Source organism: Lingula anatina, chromosome 1 (genome assembly GCF_051362555.1).
Source record: "Lingula anatina isolate TDL-2025a chromosome 1, LinAna3.0, whole genome shotgun sequence".
Taxonomy (NCBI): Eukaryota; Metazoa; Brachiopoda; class Lingulata; order Lingulida; family Lingulidae; genus Lingula; species Lingula anatina.
In genome coordinates, this window is record NC_141767.1 from 16,859,946 (window position 1) to 16,875,802 (window position 15,857).

At 34.5% G+C, this 15,857-nt stretch overlaps 2 protein-coding genes across 2 annotated transcripts; one reads left to right on the plus strand and one right to left on the minus strand.

Annotated features, from left to right (window-relative positions):
* Nucleotide 1: 1 nt before the first annotated feature.
* On the plus strand, nt 2-11,120 carry LOC106177075 (uncharacterized). Its single transcript, XM_086999827.1, has 5 exons — nt 2-1,092; nt 7,575-7,722; nt 8,104-8,558; nt 8,785-8,957; nt 9,169-11,120. The coding sequence occupies exons 1-5, from the start codon at nt 1,027-1,029 to the stop codon at nt 10,058-10,060; spliced, it is 1,734 nt and encodes a 577-aa protein (XP_086855953.1). The 5' UTR covers nt 2-1,026; the 3' UTR covers nt 10,061-11,120.
* Nucleotides 11,121-15,791, minus strand: LOC106177069 (diphthine methyl ester synthase). The gene is made up of 8 exons (XM_013559734.2): nt 15,600-15,791; nt 15,120-15,180; nt 13,925-13,988; nt 13,691-13,799; nt 12,988-13,108; nt 12,249-12,288; nt 11,981-12,087; nt 11,121-11,624 (listed from the first exon to the last, which is right to left on the minus strand). The coding sequence occupies exons 1-8, from the start codon at nt 15,732-15,734 to the stop codon at nt 11,425-11,427; spliced, it is 837 nt and encodes a 278-aa protein (XP_013415188.1). The 5' UTR covers nt 15,735-15,791; the 3' UTR covers nt 11,121-11,424.
* Nucleotides 15,792-15,857: the final 66 nt, after the last annotated feature.

The following is a 15,857-nucleotide window of genomic DNA, read 5'->3' on the forward strand; positions in this document are numbered from 1 at the left end:
AATTTTCAGAGCTGCCTTTTTTAATACGATTTACTGTGTCTGCAACCTTACATACCCAACAACCTGAAAGGGATAGCTTCCAGTTTCTTTGATAGTTATAATTTAAAAATACCACATTGATTTTATTTTATGGGAATGCGCCTAATAGAACATTGAAATCCCAGGTGTGAATACATTTTGTTTCCCCATATAGATACTTGAAATATAATCTAAAAGAAATTCACCTGGATTGAAGTTAAATCAACGTTTTCAAGTGTAAAATTACATTACGTCTATTTCCGTTTTCTCTCTATTAACCAGCTAGTGATAAAAGGAGGTAAAGAATCTGTCAAAACCATCTGGTGGAAATGTGGTCGCATTGATCGGTTAAATACACTTGAAAACCTAGTATGGATCGCATGTCCCGCGATCAATACTACCTGGTTTGATAACCAATGGCTGTTTGTCGAAGCATTACCTGACCGCGTCTGAATAAGAAATTCACTACGCCATTGTCTTTACTACGCTACCAGGACTGTATCGATTAAGTTAAGCGTCTCGTTATTCCTCGACGTCAAGTTCGTCTTGGTAATTAACTTTAAATGTTAAGAAACGCTTCGACGTGAAATGCACGCAGGGGATTGATCGATAACAGGAGGAACCGTGTGTATGAGTTGGAAGTTCATCATTCTTAGCATAAAAATGGCTAGTTATGGGTATACAAATATTGTGTCGCGACAACGGCAACGCTAACGATTTTTACGTTAAGTGAATAGTAGGCTTCGATTTTTGACACAACGGCTGTCATACGATGTTCGGTCTAGTTGAATAGGTGGGTCGGATTTCAGTGGAGAACAAGCGAGCTTGCCAAAGGTTGCCAGGAAGTTCTATCTGCCTCGCGAATAAGACGACTTTGATTTGTTTCAGACATGTAGGAAAATAGAAGTGGACAGAACTTCGTTCAAGCTGACCTAACTGAGAATTTCAACCTACGTTATTTAAGGCAAAGTTTCGATCAAACGATTGAAATATACTTTTGCAATAATCATGGCCGAGATAATGGAAGCTGAGGGTATTCAAGAGAAACTGAGGAATTTAACGCCAGAAATGCAGGTAAGTTGACAGTGCGAAGGCGACTAAGATTTCCGAAAGTTACCACGGGTGTAGCTGATAAGCTGTTACCATCATGTGTATTGTCAGGCCCATAGCCAGGGATTTCACAGGGGAGGGGGTCTTTTTCTGATAAAGTAGACCTTTAACTCAAGAACCATGAGATCTTCGTGAACATAGATCAAATTTTGCCAAGAGTGGGCCTTTTCCTGGCTAAAAAGAGCGGTTCATTCGAACCCCCGTGGCTACGGGCCTGATTATGGAACGCTTTACCAACTGCTTCCACGCACACCTGTCAGTAACGGAGTGCAAAGCGATTCATTTCACTTCTTATGAACCATTTGCGATTATTCTTCGGTCTGAACGCGTGTTTTTTTTTCTACAAAATCTTCATATGTTTCATATACAAATTGTTGACGTTGAATTCCCATTTTTCTAGTGTAAAATGATGCAGGCATTCAGTTTCATATTTTCGATTTGCTGCGGCCAAAAGAGAGCATCGTCTTCTGGATATGTTTTAATATTTCATGGCCAAGTTGGCTTTTTATTCCTTGTTACTATCTCAATCCCTTGTATTTTCTCATCATTCACATCTGATAGAACGAATACTAATTTTATTCACTATTCTGGAGAGAAATGGTATTGACGCTTAAAATGTTCAGAGAGTATTATATGCCTGGACTGGCAATAAAAAAGATGAAAATAAGAGAACACCTTCCTGTGTCGTGCATAGCGACCAAGATGGGAGTTTCTACGAAAACAAAATTTATTAAAACGGATCCATCTTAAACAAATATATAACTCCCATACAACAAAGATTTAGTTCGATTTATATAGATAAGAAGAAAAATAGATTAAAATCTAAGAGACCAACGCGTGGTTTGTAAAACTTTATTGACTGTAGATTGTTGATTTGCTTAAGCGAAACTCTCAAGCAATAGTCTAATTTTGAAGTCAAGAAGCTATTTTAATCGTCCTTGTTAAATAGCTCACTTTCCTGGAACATGCAGGCTGTAAAGTATGATTGATATTGACCTAATTTGACAACCAAAAGTGCCGTAAAACTCTGTCTTTATTTTGAAAATTACAAACGAACAGCTGCGTTCCCAGATCAAAACTGTTCCAGTTCATACTGTTTGTCCCGTACTCGCAATCTTGTCTTGATTACCCCTAATCTTTTTGCAAGAACAAGAAAATATAGCTTCCAAATCATCTATCCTTTTTAAAATCCCATGTAAAGTGGATGTTTGAAACTAACCATGTTATTTATCATTAATACTGCCTTGAAATACTTCAATATATCTTGGACGAATCAAACGTTTTATACGCCCAAGAATAAATCAAATTATGGGCGTGCACAAGTACTTTGGTTATAGATTTTGGCCAACAGTTTTTACGTGGACAGTGTCTCCATTACGTGTCTGTCTGATAAAACTGTCTGGCACAGGTAACAATATGAATATTAAAGGGGTAGGCCTAATTTAATGATCGATCATATAAAAATCAACTTGATCCTTCGTGACCTTCGACTTTGCATCTAATACCACCAAATTTAATTCATTGTATTGGGTTTTATAAAAGGTCGAAGAACCGACTGATCTGAGAGCAGATATTGGCAAAAGAAGCTTGCCAATCAACTGCAAGTCGATGAAAAAAATTGTGGGTGGGTCCCTATATGCTGCTGTATAAACGAATGATATTACTTGAAGATTGAACATCTTTTTTCTGTTCTGAACAATGGTCATTTGCCTGTTAGACCAAACACTGTTTTTTAAGCTTTTTGACATTTCTTCAATTGAAACAAAGGCCTCAAATATCGTATCGTAGGGATAGAGTCGATTTTGAACATTTGTAAATAATAAAAAGAGTTTTGTGAACATTGATTGACTAGGATATGCTGCATCTCAATCATTTTCATTTTTTCGGTTGTAAAAAAAGTAAGAGAAAACAGAGACTCATAATCGCCCTAGTTTGCAATGGATTTCTTTCGGGGAGAGGGAAGTCTAAAATGTTACCTGGACAACTCATTAAAGGGATAACAACTGTTCATTTTGGCCAAAAAAAAAAAAAGAATTTTCCTGGGATAAAGGACAATCTTCCCATGCTAATCAAGGGTTAACGAATTCATTCCCACATTCAAAGCAAGTCCCTGTTTTTTTTTTTTCTAAAAAGTTTTTTTGTTTGTTTGTTTGTAATATTCTTTTAAGAGATTGTTACAGAGTGCAGCCATCTATGGAGGTCACGTGACGCACAAATTCCAGAATAATTGCGCTAACCGCCGTTTTGGTGGTAAAATAGAATTTATTATATTTTTATCAATTGTTCACAATGTATTTTTTTGTATAATATAGATAAATTTTACAAATAGTTGTTATCCCTTTAAGATAAAGTGTTTTGAATGAATTGATATGGTGGCGCTGGCATTGGACTAGAGGGAGAAGTATCGAAGACGCACCTTAAATCCTTTTTACAGACTATTTCGAGTTACCATTTCCCACCCTTTGCCTTTGACGCTTTGCTTTGGTTATCCACATATGTCATAATCAATGTTGAGCATGAATTTATCGTACAAGAATTCGAGGAAATTAAAATCATAGTGCTAATATTTGATCAGCAACGTGAGATATTTGCTGACCATGTTTCTCGCCAGAGTGGTTTTGCAAGCGCTCTCACGGTAGCCTCATGAGAAAGAATCAAATACATTGTATAATAATAAGTAATCTTATGGGCATGTTCCTATCGTAAAATGTGTTTTATAGTCACAGATGAAGATACAAATAATCAAATAAGATAAAAAGCTCATATTGTGTTTTAGCCGTTCCTAAACTAAAACCCCAATTGCTATTCTTTCAAAAAAAAAAAAAAAAAAAAAAACTGTGCGTAGCCTATTTGATTATCGACTGATGATAAGTTGATTTAATGAAAAAAAAAAAACGGGATAAAAATGTAGCAGTATTGATCCACATTTTCTTTCAGTAATAAGGTATAAAATAGCCGATAACACCGTCATAGTACGGCAATTGGTTTTTTTGTTATATTTTTACACCTCGACCACTAACTAAACCTATTGATTCCCAATGTGTGACCTGGGAGGCACCCCAGAACAAAAGCAGTCTTTGACTCATGTTGCAAAGTCCAAGTGAAGTTAGTACTTTGATTAGATCATTTAACACGATTTTTTTTTCAATTTGTGTGTAGGACATAAAAACGGTGTTATTTTTAGGGCTACGTCATCGTGATGTTTTCATTGTGGCATCTACACAATGCTTCATATGGATATTCAGATGCTTCATTGTGTAACGTCTATCAAATCAATGTCTTTTAACAAGGATATTCATGACAAGACCATATGTCAATAACTCAGATATTGCATTGAATAGAAATGGTTAAAATCAAACACAGAATGCTACAGGGACATTTGTTTTATTGAAAGTTTTTAAGCAAAAGGACATCCTCCCTTGGGCTTCATACAAAGAGCAGCTTTATAATTTAATGATGTGACAGTGTGTTTTTCATCCGAATGAATGATGATTTAGGTGCGCCCACAGCAACACAGTAACAGATAAACACTTGTTATCTAAGGTCGTACATGATCATTGTTCGTTCTGTTTACTGCATTACATAGTACTGTAAGCTCAAAGAGAATCTGAGAACATTTCGTAAAGGTACCAAGTGTTTGTTCACGATTAGGCTGGGTATCGGAAATGTAATTCCAATATGCAATGTCAAGCTGAAAGTTTTTTGTTTGAACAAGAAACCAATGATTTAAAACCATTTTTGAAATTGAATATATCCAAACACTTCCAAAGCCATTGCGTTTAATTATTAGGAAATTTCTAGCTTCAAATCACAGGGTTTCGTACTCATTTAGCTTTGACAACTGGACCAACTGTAAAACACGTGTAGGGTGGCTTTAAAAATATCAAAATCACCTGTTTAGATAGCTACAGCATGTAATCATGGACAGGCTATCCTAATCCTTTGGAAGAGCCATGAGCCATTTCACAACATTTATAGATTTTTGTGTAAATCAATATAAAACATTTGATAGTCGGGGTGGCGTATAATGAAAGTGACAGATTATTATTGCAAAAGTTGATACCGCGACACTTCAGGATGATATGTCGTAGAAGCTCATTCATTTTAAAACATAACACCTTACATTATTGAAGCGTGATGATAATGTTGTTTGGATATTTTCCATTGTCGAAATAATTCCTTGAATGGGTGATTCATTTAAAACACGGTATTCGAAACAATTTGAGGTCGGTCAAAATTATATATAACATTATCAATTATCGCCATATCTTTATGGTCTTGGTCTGTTTGGTATTGTAGATGTTTTGGAAACTTATTTATTAATCATTTTTATTTTAAGAGATCTGCAAATAAAAATAATTAATTCATATTTTGTTCTTTAATCGTTGCTATTTTTCTATTCAAATATGCCCCAATATGCCAAATGCCTACTTACGATGGACTATATTACGTTGTGCACAATTAAATATTATGGTGCGAGAATTTGTGAACTTAATGCTACTACTTATAATAATTCATTTTTACATGATACATTCCATTAAAATCTAAATGCGCCATACAAAATAAAGGCAAAATAACAAATTGCTTGTCAAAAGTCTAAAATTATTAATTGAAAAATTATATTCATAATTATAATTGATTTCAAAATATTGAAGAATTAAGTGAATAATACTGTAGATCAGCTGTATCAATTACTATAAACCGATTGTAAAACGTCTTTCTAAAATGATTAAAGTCATTGGCAGTTTTTATATCAGTAGTAAAGTATTCCCTAACTCCGTTGAATATAAAACAAAATTTTTTTTACTAAAATTTAATGTTCCGAAAGTAAATTAAGAGAAGTGGTGTCTAGTTAAACGTCCCCGTTGGTGTGAAAATCTGTGTTTTTACCACTACGAGAACTTTATAAAACATAAAACTTAATAGTCTGTGGCTAACAGCCAGCCAGTGTAGTGCTTTAGTGACAGGTGCTATGTCTTCCCTCCCTGTTTATGTCATATCCGCAACTCCAATTTTCAGGGTTTTAGTACAAGCAAAATAAATTTAAGTGAATGCATTAAAATAAATCTAAACAAAGACATTAAGTTTGTGCTGGAATTTGGCCCATGGTGTGCCGCACTTTATTTTGAATAAAACCATGTGAATTTATCTAAAAGAACATAACTACAAATAACAGTACATGTACCAGTATTTCAACACAACAACAAACGATGGAGTATTGATTTGTGGGGTTGCAATAGCCCCTATACATAGTTGTTCTTCACCACATTCACTTCTTAACGCTTGCTCTAAAATATAAGCGAATCTAAGGCTGTACAAATTACAGTGCTGAGTGTTACCGAAGTAAATAGGCTGTGTCTTCCCGACCGCCACTTTTGTTTATTTTATGGAACTAGCTCGCTCACCTGGCTGTCGAGTTTTGGATTTGTTTAACGCACATGGCGTTTTAATTGCTGTGAATAAACTATCCCTTCGTGCCAGGGGGTTATTACATGCATTTTGAATTATGACTCACTGCTCAAAAGGTCCAGTTTTATAGGAAGTCAAAATATATGCCTTATATCCATTTTGTTGGTTTAATCTATTTAAGAAAGCATTCAGTAGTCGTGGGTTGGCTTGTCAAGGAGATTTTTTTAAACAACTGAGCAAATTATTTCCTGTTCTTTCTGTTTAACATCAATATGAATCCCAGACGTGCAAACATTAGATATCATGAATATTATAAAACTAGAATATGGCTTAAGCGGCCTACCTTTTCTGTATTTTTAATTGACGGTTTGTAAATTGTTGCCCATTCGCACATATTCACATTAAGCGAAAGTATGCACAGTACCATCGCACTACAGGGCATTCACAACATAATACACATCATTATATACCGATTCATTATCCATTATAGTTCAATGCGCGTCTCCGTTTGCCTTGAATCAAATGCCTGACACGGCGAATAATGCCTCATCAAATTATTTATGATGAATAAATATACAAAGATGGATGAACAAAGCGTAGCATGGGTGCACGAAACGGGAAAATCTACGTATGGAATGATATTGATTATCAAGAATAATGCAATAAGCAAGTAAAGGCTATTATATAACTCTCTGGTCTGGCATTTTGTTGAACAGTGTGTGTACATAATAATAATAATAATAATAATAATAATAATAATAATAATAATAATAAAAATAATAACAACAACAGTAATGACAAGTAAAACTATGATATTGACTGGTGAAACCGGTGTATCTTTATTCTATTTTCATTATTTTGTAAAGTTTAAATGTGATGAAATCTAAAAATTATTTTCTATAATTAAACAAAGCATTGTTTAGTAACATCGGAAATTTTCAATATCTGTAACTTATATTTCAATCTTACTTTTTTCTCAAGGGCAGATTTGAAATTAAAAATTTAAGTTTTGTCTTACCTCTAAATAAACTTTACAGGATGCGTTCCTGCGAATGGTGGAACTATTATACGAGCAGGAGAGCGCGATGATGCTCAAATTTATCGAAGAGAGCCGAGATGAAATGCACGAGACGGCCACAGAGATACAGGAAGATCAAGAAAGGTTACGCGCACAGTCGCGAGCAGGTCAGTATTTCATTCAAGGAGTCTTATAGACTAAGAATTATTATCTAATAGACCACAAAACTGAATAAACGTCGTGATTTTAAAAGACGTACCTATTTAAGGCCGCGTTCAGACTGGTTTAACAACACTAGTTTCAGTTTTAACTTCAGGAGGCAAATATTTTATAACACCCCTTCTCTTGCAATCTCACCCGCCGTTTATTAAACCGTCCACTTCAATCAGTGGTTATAGAAGTATTGCACAGGGTTCCAATCAAGCGCCTGCTTCTTAAAATAAAGAACCAAAGTACAACTGAACATATTTTCAAGCCTTTTCAATCATATTTTTTATTAATTGTTCGCATGAAAGAATTTGATAAAAAAGATATTTTAATCATTTCAGCAACGGCAAGGGTGCAATCTTCGCATGATCGTAAAGCAGTAAAGTCCTACCTCAAGCAAAGAGATGGCCAAGTGGACATTTTGTCCAATCTGGACTCTTTCGATGACGGGTTTGACGAGTATCGCACAGGGAGCAGTGGGGGCTATAGGAGTGCCAGCAGCGGGTACCGGTCTGGCTCCAGAGGGCACAGAAGGACCCAAACCGAGGAGCCCCAATATTCTACTGAATACCAAAAACGCAAAGCAAAACAAGTCAATCTCACTTCCTCTGGCGGTTTCTACGAGGTCGGCCCGCGGCGAAGTAAATCTCCCGCCCCTAATATACATTTGCCAGGTCGCGGTGGACAACAAGAGAAAAACAAACTTTTCACACCTCCCCCCAAGACGCCTAGCAGAGACATCTTGACAAGTGCTTCAAGTATCCATAGAGTGCCATCAGCTACAGATATAGAAAAAGTATGTTAAACATAAAACGGCCATAGAATTTTAATTGCCTCGGCATACACTCTTCTGGAAAGGATTAACAATTAGAAAACAAATAAATAAAAATGAATGAATTGATTAAAATAGATTTAGAAAATGAATTTTTAAATATAATAAAACGTTAATAACAGATTGCAATATATCCAACCTAAGCTTGGTAAAGAGGGATCTAATATGTTTTGTTATTTTCTCTTTCCAGGAGAAAGATGAATTGTTCCGTAGTCTCCTTGGTGCTGACGCAAAATTAGAATCTGAACGGGAGAGGCAGGCTTCTCTCGTCCAGAAGATAAAAGAGAAGAAAAAGGCAAAGAAAATTGAAAAAGCAGAGATAGTTAACGAATTGCTAGAGCAAGCATTGGTGCATCAAGAAAAGTGAGTTTCTCTTCTCCCCTTCTTTATTAGCTCTCTCTCTGTCTCTCTTTCTCTCTCTCTCTCTCTCTCTCTCTCACACACACACACACACACGCCCACGCGCGACGATGCAGATTTAAAATGTAGAAATGAATGAACTAGTTGTATGAAAATTGCTTCCTGCAAAGGGATATAACAATGAAAAACTTTCTATTTTGCCACTTTATTTCAGACACAAGAAAGACCGTGAAAGTCAGGAAAATAAATTCAAAGAGAGACTTTTGGAGAAAAAGAAGCGACGGGAAAAGTCAGCGCTTGAAGATGACGAGGTGGAAGATGCAGAGACTGAAAAGCAAAGAAAGAAAGAGAAGAAAAAGTTGGAAAGATTGGATTCAGTTGAAGTCATAGACTTAGATCAGGATGAAACGAGAAAGAAAAAGAAAAACGATAAATCCGTAGCTATACCAGAGGAGGAGGAAGGAGAAAGGAAAAAGAAAAAGAACAAAAAAGTAGAAGCAAACGCGTGGGAAGAAGAGGAGGAAGATAAAAAGAGCAAAAAGAAAAAGGACAAGAGAGAAAACAATGAAAATGAAGAAATTAATGGAAAAGATGATAAAAAGAAAAAGGACAAGAAAATGGAAACAAACGCATGGGAAGATGATACTAAAAAGAGTAAAAAGAAACAAGACAAGAAAGTACAAGATGAAAACGAATACTTAAAAGAAAAAGATAAAAAGAAAAAAGATAAAAACCAAGTGGATCCAATTGAAATAGACAGTGACACTGAATCAAAAGAGAAAAGGAAAAAAAGAAAAGAAAAAGAAAGACGAGAGGCAGAAGAAGCAGAAGAGCGACAAAAACAGAAAGAAAAGAATAAGAAAAAGGAAAAATACCAGGACGAGATAATAGACCTAGAGGACGACGAGGAAGATAGAAAGAAAGATAAGAAGAAAAGAACGAAACCAAAAGATGAAGAAATTATAGAAGTTGAGGATGAAGTTGTGGAAAAGGACAAGAAAAAGAAAAAGAAAGACAAAAACAAAAATGACGAGGTTATAATTGATATAGGGGATGAAGACACGGTAAAAGAAAAGAAGAAGAAAAAGAAAATATTAGGTTTTTAGGCTATTATCTAATTAAGGAATTCTAGGGTAAGCGGAGAAAACTTGGGTCGAATTATTGAAACGAGTAGATCACCCATCTGTTTCGGGTTGATATCTGTCCATAGCAACGCCGAAGTTTGTCTATCAAGGCGCATTGCATTGTGATTATATTCTTTTAGTACCTCTCTCAGAAAACTTCTTTTCTTCATATATAATTTTTTGAAGGTAAAGGAGAAGTAAACATTGGACCAAAGGAAATATCATTTCTTTACGAAACGTTCGCGAACGTACACGTAGGTGCATTTTTGATAATGTGTGCGCAGTGAGATTGGTAATGAGTACCAAGGTTTTTAGGTTTAGGTAGCCTTGAAAAGCCATCCATTTGTATCTCTGTGTAAGATGATGATCACCAAACTGCCGTGCCTTACAAAATAAGAATTTAGCTATAATAGCATTAGTTTTTGTGGTAAACGCTGATCATTTAAAAAATTTCCCTAAATGTTTGTAAAGTAGCTATAGTTAAACTGGTGCTTTTCTAGTGGATCCGTCCAGCTTACATTAACATTGTAAAATATATAATGAACTGCCGATCGATTACATTTTAAGTCACACAGCAGCCATCCCAATATGTTTAACAGGTATTTTAAAATATACTTAAAGGTGATTTTTTTTCAATGAATGCATATTTAAAGGAGCGTGGCCGATAATTTCGCATTTTGAATTTTTGGTACAAAGTAGCGAGTCATGTTTTAGAAGATCGACGTTTTGAAGGTTTTAGACCAAAAAATAGCATGTTAAGTTTACCAAGGAAACCCTAGTTAGTGACATATTATCGTTTTTATTTATACACTCTTAACAGCTATATATCCTTGCAATAAGGGCATTGAAAAATGAATGTTTCAGCATCCCCATGTAAGTTATCAGATACGTTGTATAGATGTCAAGTGACAGAAAAAAAAAACGTGAAGAATATCTGTGATAATATTCTTTGTACTGATAAACAAAATTAACTGATTAAATATGTGTAAACTGTCACCTTTAATGTTGTATAACAGAAAGAAAATAAAACAAAATTATATCATACTTGTTAATAATAATTTTTATTTTTACAATTTGCAATAGTTTTCAAGGGTGTAAGTTGGTCACGTGTGAGTGCACGTGAGTGTGTTCGTGTTTTCGTACTAAATACACTGCATTTGTTAAGAACCTGAATATACTACTACATTTCTTCAAACCAAAAAGACAGTCTTTCTCAAGATATTTTCTGATCATTAATAATTATTTTAATATTACACTTAAAAACTGGCTGTTTTATCTTGTTTTAAAAGTAAACGAAAAAAAGATTCACAAATAAGGGTAAAAAAAAAAAAAAAGCACCATCATAATCAACTTAATGTGTTGACATCAACTGCAAAAAGTTTAAGCATGTCATTTTCTAAAGGGTGCAAGTGTCCAGCTATCACTAAAGAATGAAGTGGTCCTCCAAAGTCCACTGTGGTCATTTGCTTTAGGGTCCCTGAGACTATTTGCTGTGTGTCTGACCCCACCCTGGCCACTCCAACACAAACTGTGTCCTCTGTCAATTCTGAAGAACAATTATACATATTAATAGATACATATATTTCAACTTTAGTATAGAATTTCACAGGCACACACATATGCACATACTAGTACCTAATGTGTTTTCATTGAGATATTTGGAATTAAAAAAAAATAATATGAACATCATGGTTTTATGCATTTTAGGAAGCTGTTAATCTAAAACTCCATGATTGAATATAAAATGTTCCTTACACATTTCTGTTACATATAAAGTAAAGATTAAACATTTTCTTATCAAAAAAATCCCAATTATGTATAAATCAGGCAACTTAAGCACTCTTTCTCAGATAATATTCAAGATAATATATGAAAAATAAAATTCAGTTTGAAGCAACTTACCTAGTTCTTGGTCCCCCTCTTGTTTTTTCTTTTCAATAATTTCTAGAAGTTGTTCTGCTGCTTGATTAACTGTCATATACCTTGGTGGCTCAAAGATTTTTCTGCCCCTTAAATTAAAAAATCTGTTTAATGCATTTCTAAAAAGCAGTTGGGTGTCACTTCAATTTAACAGCTATGTGTAAAGCATTAAAAGATATAAAGAAGTAGCCTTCTTTGTTGTGAATATACATTTTGTAATGAGGATAAGCGGTTAAATATTAATCTTTACCTCATCAAATTTTCAATAGACTGCTCCTTGACTTTAATATCTGAAAAACAAAATCAATAAAAATGTTTAAACTGTCTTTTGAAACCTTTCAAATACATATTTAATAAACATTTCTTAAAGGTACATACGAACCGAGCATCGGTGGAGGGTGGATTCCCAGTAACACATGTAAACCACTTCTACTAGATTCTTATATGACTCAAATAAATTCGACATGCCAAGGGATAAACTGAATAGATCACTCGATCAGCCATAAAAGACCTTTAGACTGCTCCTTTCTTTAAATTTATGGTTGTAAATTTAACCTACTTTCGTGACCTACTTTCCTGCCCCATTGACATACAGCTTAGAATGCCAGCAGAAAAATCAGTTCAAACATCATTTTCGGGTAAAATTAAACAATGCCTTTTGGTAATTCTCTTAGTTATACTACTTGAAACTATATGCTGGCATTTGGTTGATTTTTGTCACAAAAAATTGACTTTGTATGCATCTTTAACTATTACAGAAAAACTCATTAGTTGTCAAAAAACACAAAAGCCGTTAAAAATTTTATCACATGGTAAAAGAAAAAAAATCAACTTCAAATGTTATTTTTGATAAATAAAATGCATTACTTTCAGTCATAAAATCCCATTTTAAGATGTCATATGTTTAAACACAATAATGAAAACAGCAAGTGGTCCATTTATAGGCATGTAAAATATGCATTCACAATAGCTGTTATATAATATCATACCTAAGAGACAAAGAGTGTGCATGCCTCCTTTCTTATTGTTGGCAATCTTGTCATAAAAACTGTCTGGTCTCCAATCTTCTGTCCAGAAAACAATGGACACAGTTTCTCCAAAATTATAAAGCTGAAAAATAATTTCTGTAAGCTTACATAAAATTATCTTATGCATGTTTGAAATAACTTATAAAAGTAAAATCATGAATGATGATCAAGTAAGTAAAGTCATGAATTGTGTCAGCTGGGAGAGAAAAACATCTTTGGCCTGAGGAGAGGTGCAAACTTCAATATAATGGTACATGTTTTTTTGTACTTCACATACTGATTAAGAACAAACTCTGGCAACTGTGTGGTGTCTTCTGTAGGTAACAATACACATGCAACAATCATTTGTTTTTCAAAGTCATGACAAATTTAATCCATAGCATAATTATCTTGGTATGTATATTGTCTATCCAAAAACATAATTTAACATTTTAAGTTGTTCTGCATATGTTGTTGCACAACATCTGTATTGGCTCTTTTGTAAATTTCTGTTCAAAATGTCCAACCCTTTTACAAATTGATTTCTCAAACAAGACTGTGCAAAGTACTGTACATGCAATGTATAGCAGTTGGTTGCAAAAGACCAAAATAACTGGATTGGCTTCTAAAAAAATCCACTTTCACCACTGTCCCCAAAATATGTATATGTAAATGTTTTTCTTACCTGTAGTCCACAGCATCCAATAGCATTCATTATGGAAGCATTGTGAATCACTCTATATGCTATCCCCTTTTCCTTTGCCCGGAGCACCAAGTCTGTGTGAGTGGTGGCACTGAAATGAAATAAATTTGCTGCCTTTATTAGAGAATACAGAAAACAAATGACATATATGTTACCTTTATATGTCTGTTTAGTATTTGCTTTCATAAAGTGGAGATAAAAAGAACCAAAACTCACCCAAATGGGTCCCCAACTACTAAAAAGGCTATATCTTCTGTCTCTGAATCTTTGAAAATTTCATCTGCAAAATGGTAACACTTTATACAATGTGTGAGCTCATTTTAAATTGATTAAAAATCTTTTAAGGACATTTCACTGTATTTTTCTTATTCTTGATATCCATTTTCACTACAAAACTTAGGCTTCATTCACATGGAATGTCTATTTTCTAAAAATCTATTTTCTATTCGCGGTATGTCTTATGATCACGGTCTGTGCCCTGAATATCCCGCGGCGTAATTACTGGCAGCGCGAGCCAGTTACTATAAGTTACTATAAGTAACTGGCTCGCGCTGCCAGTAATTACGCGGCGGGATATTCAGGGCACAGACCGTGATCATAAGATAGCGCGAATAGAAAATAGATTTTTAGAAAATAGACATTCCATGTGAACGAAGCCTTATTTTCATTTCTATTCATTCCAATTTATTTTATAGCAATCATGGTGATGTGAAATTGCTTCTATCTGTAAATTGTACTCTTTTATATTTTGGAAAATTAAGAACTGAAAATGTTTTACTGAGGTGAAATGATGTTATGCCAATTATCAGTATGATGAAATGTCTGCCCTGACCTCTCAGCATTGTTTTGTTTTGTTGGTAGAAATTAAAAACCCGACAGTAGACCCACATAACTCATATCTGGGTGTGACTGAATTGCCCAATACACTGCAATACAGTGCAACACAGCACAATACACTTGATAACACAAGTCCAGTTGCAAGTAAACACAGGAAAGGATAATCTCAAATAAAATAGGGTGATATAAAAGCAAAATATAGTAAATAGTAATTATTATTGCTGATACAACTTGACAATTTTTTCATTGTTTGGTCAGCCGCCATGTTGGCGAGTAGCTCTTCTTGGCCAGTAATATATCCAAGAAGAACCACTCGCCAACATGGCTGCCAACCAGACAATATAAAAGTCTTGCTGATTTGTTAAGTTATATCAATGATATTACTTACCTAGTAATATAGGTTGTTTTTATATCGCCCTACTTTGCTGGGAATGGTCACTTCTTTTGTGTAATTGCAACTGGATTTGATTTTTGAAGTGTATTGCACTGTGTTGCCCTGTATTGCAGTGTATTGCGCAATTCAGTCACACCGCTCATATCTCCCTTGCAACAAGCTTTCTTTCTTGTTACTTACCAGACTGTTGCTCAACCATCTCTCTATCAGCCAGTATAATCTCTCTTCCGTAAAATTTCTCCTATTTTCAGAAATAATATTTCCTTGATGTCATTATGGGTGTCATTATTGCTAACTTAGAGACAGACTACACTTTAGCATCGGGATTATGTAAGATTATTTTTATGATCTAGAACCCAAATACGATCTCAAGGGGGTTTACTATGCTTAACAGGAGATCTATATTGGTCCATTTCGCTCCATTTCTATCCATTTCTACATTTTAAAGGACCGTTTAGCATCTGCTTCATTTAACTGTTTAACTACATACTGCCACATGCAAAATCACGTGAATGTTGGTATGTTGGTTTTGTGTTCCTGACATGTTTATCTTGAAATTTTAAAGACATGAAGACTATGGAGGATAAAGAACAATGACAAATTTACATTGACATGTATGATTATGAGTAAATTAAGGCCGGTAAATTAATATCCACCTACCAATTCATTTTTTCCAATTGTCAGAATGGAAGTGTAGGCTTCAAGATAAACTCGACGTGCCTTTCGAACAATTTCCAAACCCTTTACAGTAATATCTTTTGCATCACCCAATCCTAACCCAACTAAATAAAACATATCGTTGCCAACGATCCTGTCTACGAGAACCACATGTATTCTTTTTTAAAAGGAGGTAAGTAATATATATAAGATCATATAGCAAGTAAAAAGTTGTAAAATATTAAAAACATTAATTTGAGA

What these genes read in the sequence shown, in the direction of transcription:
- LOC106177075 (XM_086999827.1), top strand. Translation starts at nt 1,027, where the DNA reads ATGGCCGAGATAATGGAAGCTGAGGGTATTCAAGAGAAACTGAGGAAT. An exon ending in ACGCGCACAGTCGCGAGCAG is followed by an intron (nt 7,723 to 8,103) that starts GTCAGTATTTCA and finishes TAATCATTTCAG; the next exon opens with CAACGGCAAGGGTGCAATCT. An exon ending in CAGCTACAGATATAGAAAAA is followed by an intron (nt 8,559 to 8,784) that starts GTATGTTAAACA and finishes TTCTCTTTCCAG; the next exon opens with GAGAAAGATGAATTGTTCCG.
- LOC106177069 (XM_013559734.2), bottom strand. Translation starts at nt 15,734, where the DNA reads ATGTTTTATTTAGTTGGGTTAGGATTGGGTGATGCAAAAGATATTACT. An exon ending in GATGGTTGAGCAACAGTCTG is followed by an intron (nt 13,989 to 15,119) that starts GTAAGTAACAAG and finishes ACCATTTTGCAG; the next exon opens with ATGAAATTTTCAAAGATTCA. An exon ending in TTGGATGCTGTGGACTACAG is followed by an intron (nt 13,109 to 13,690) that starts GTAAGAAAAACA and finishes ATTATTTTTCAG; the next exon opens with CTTTATAATTTTGGAGAAAC.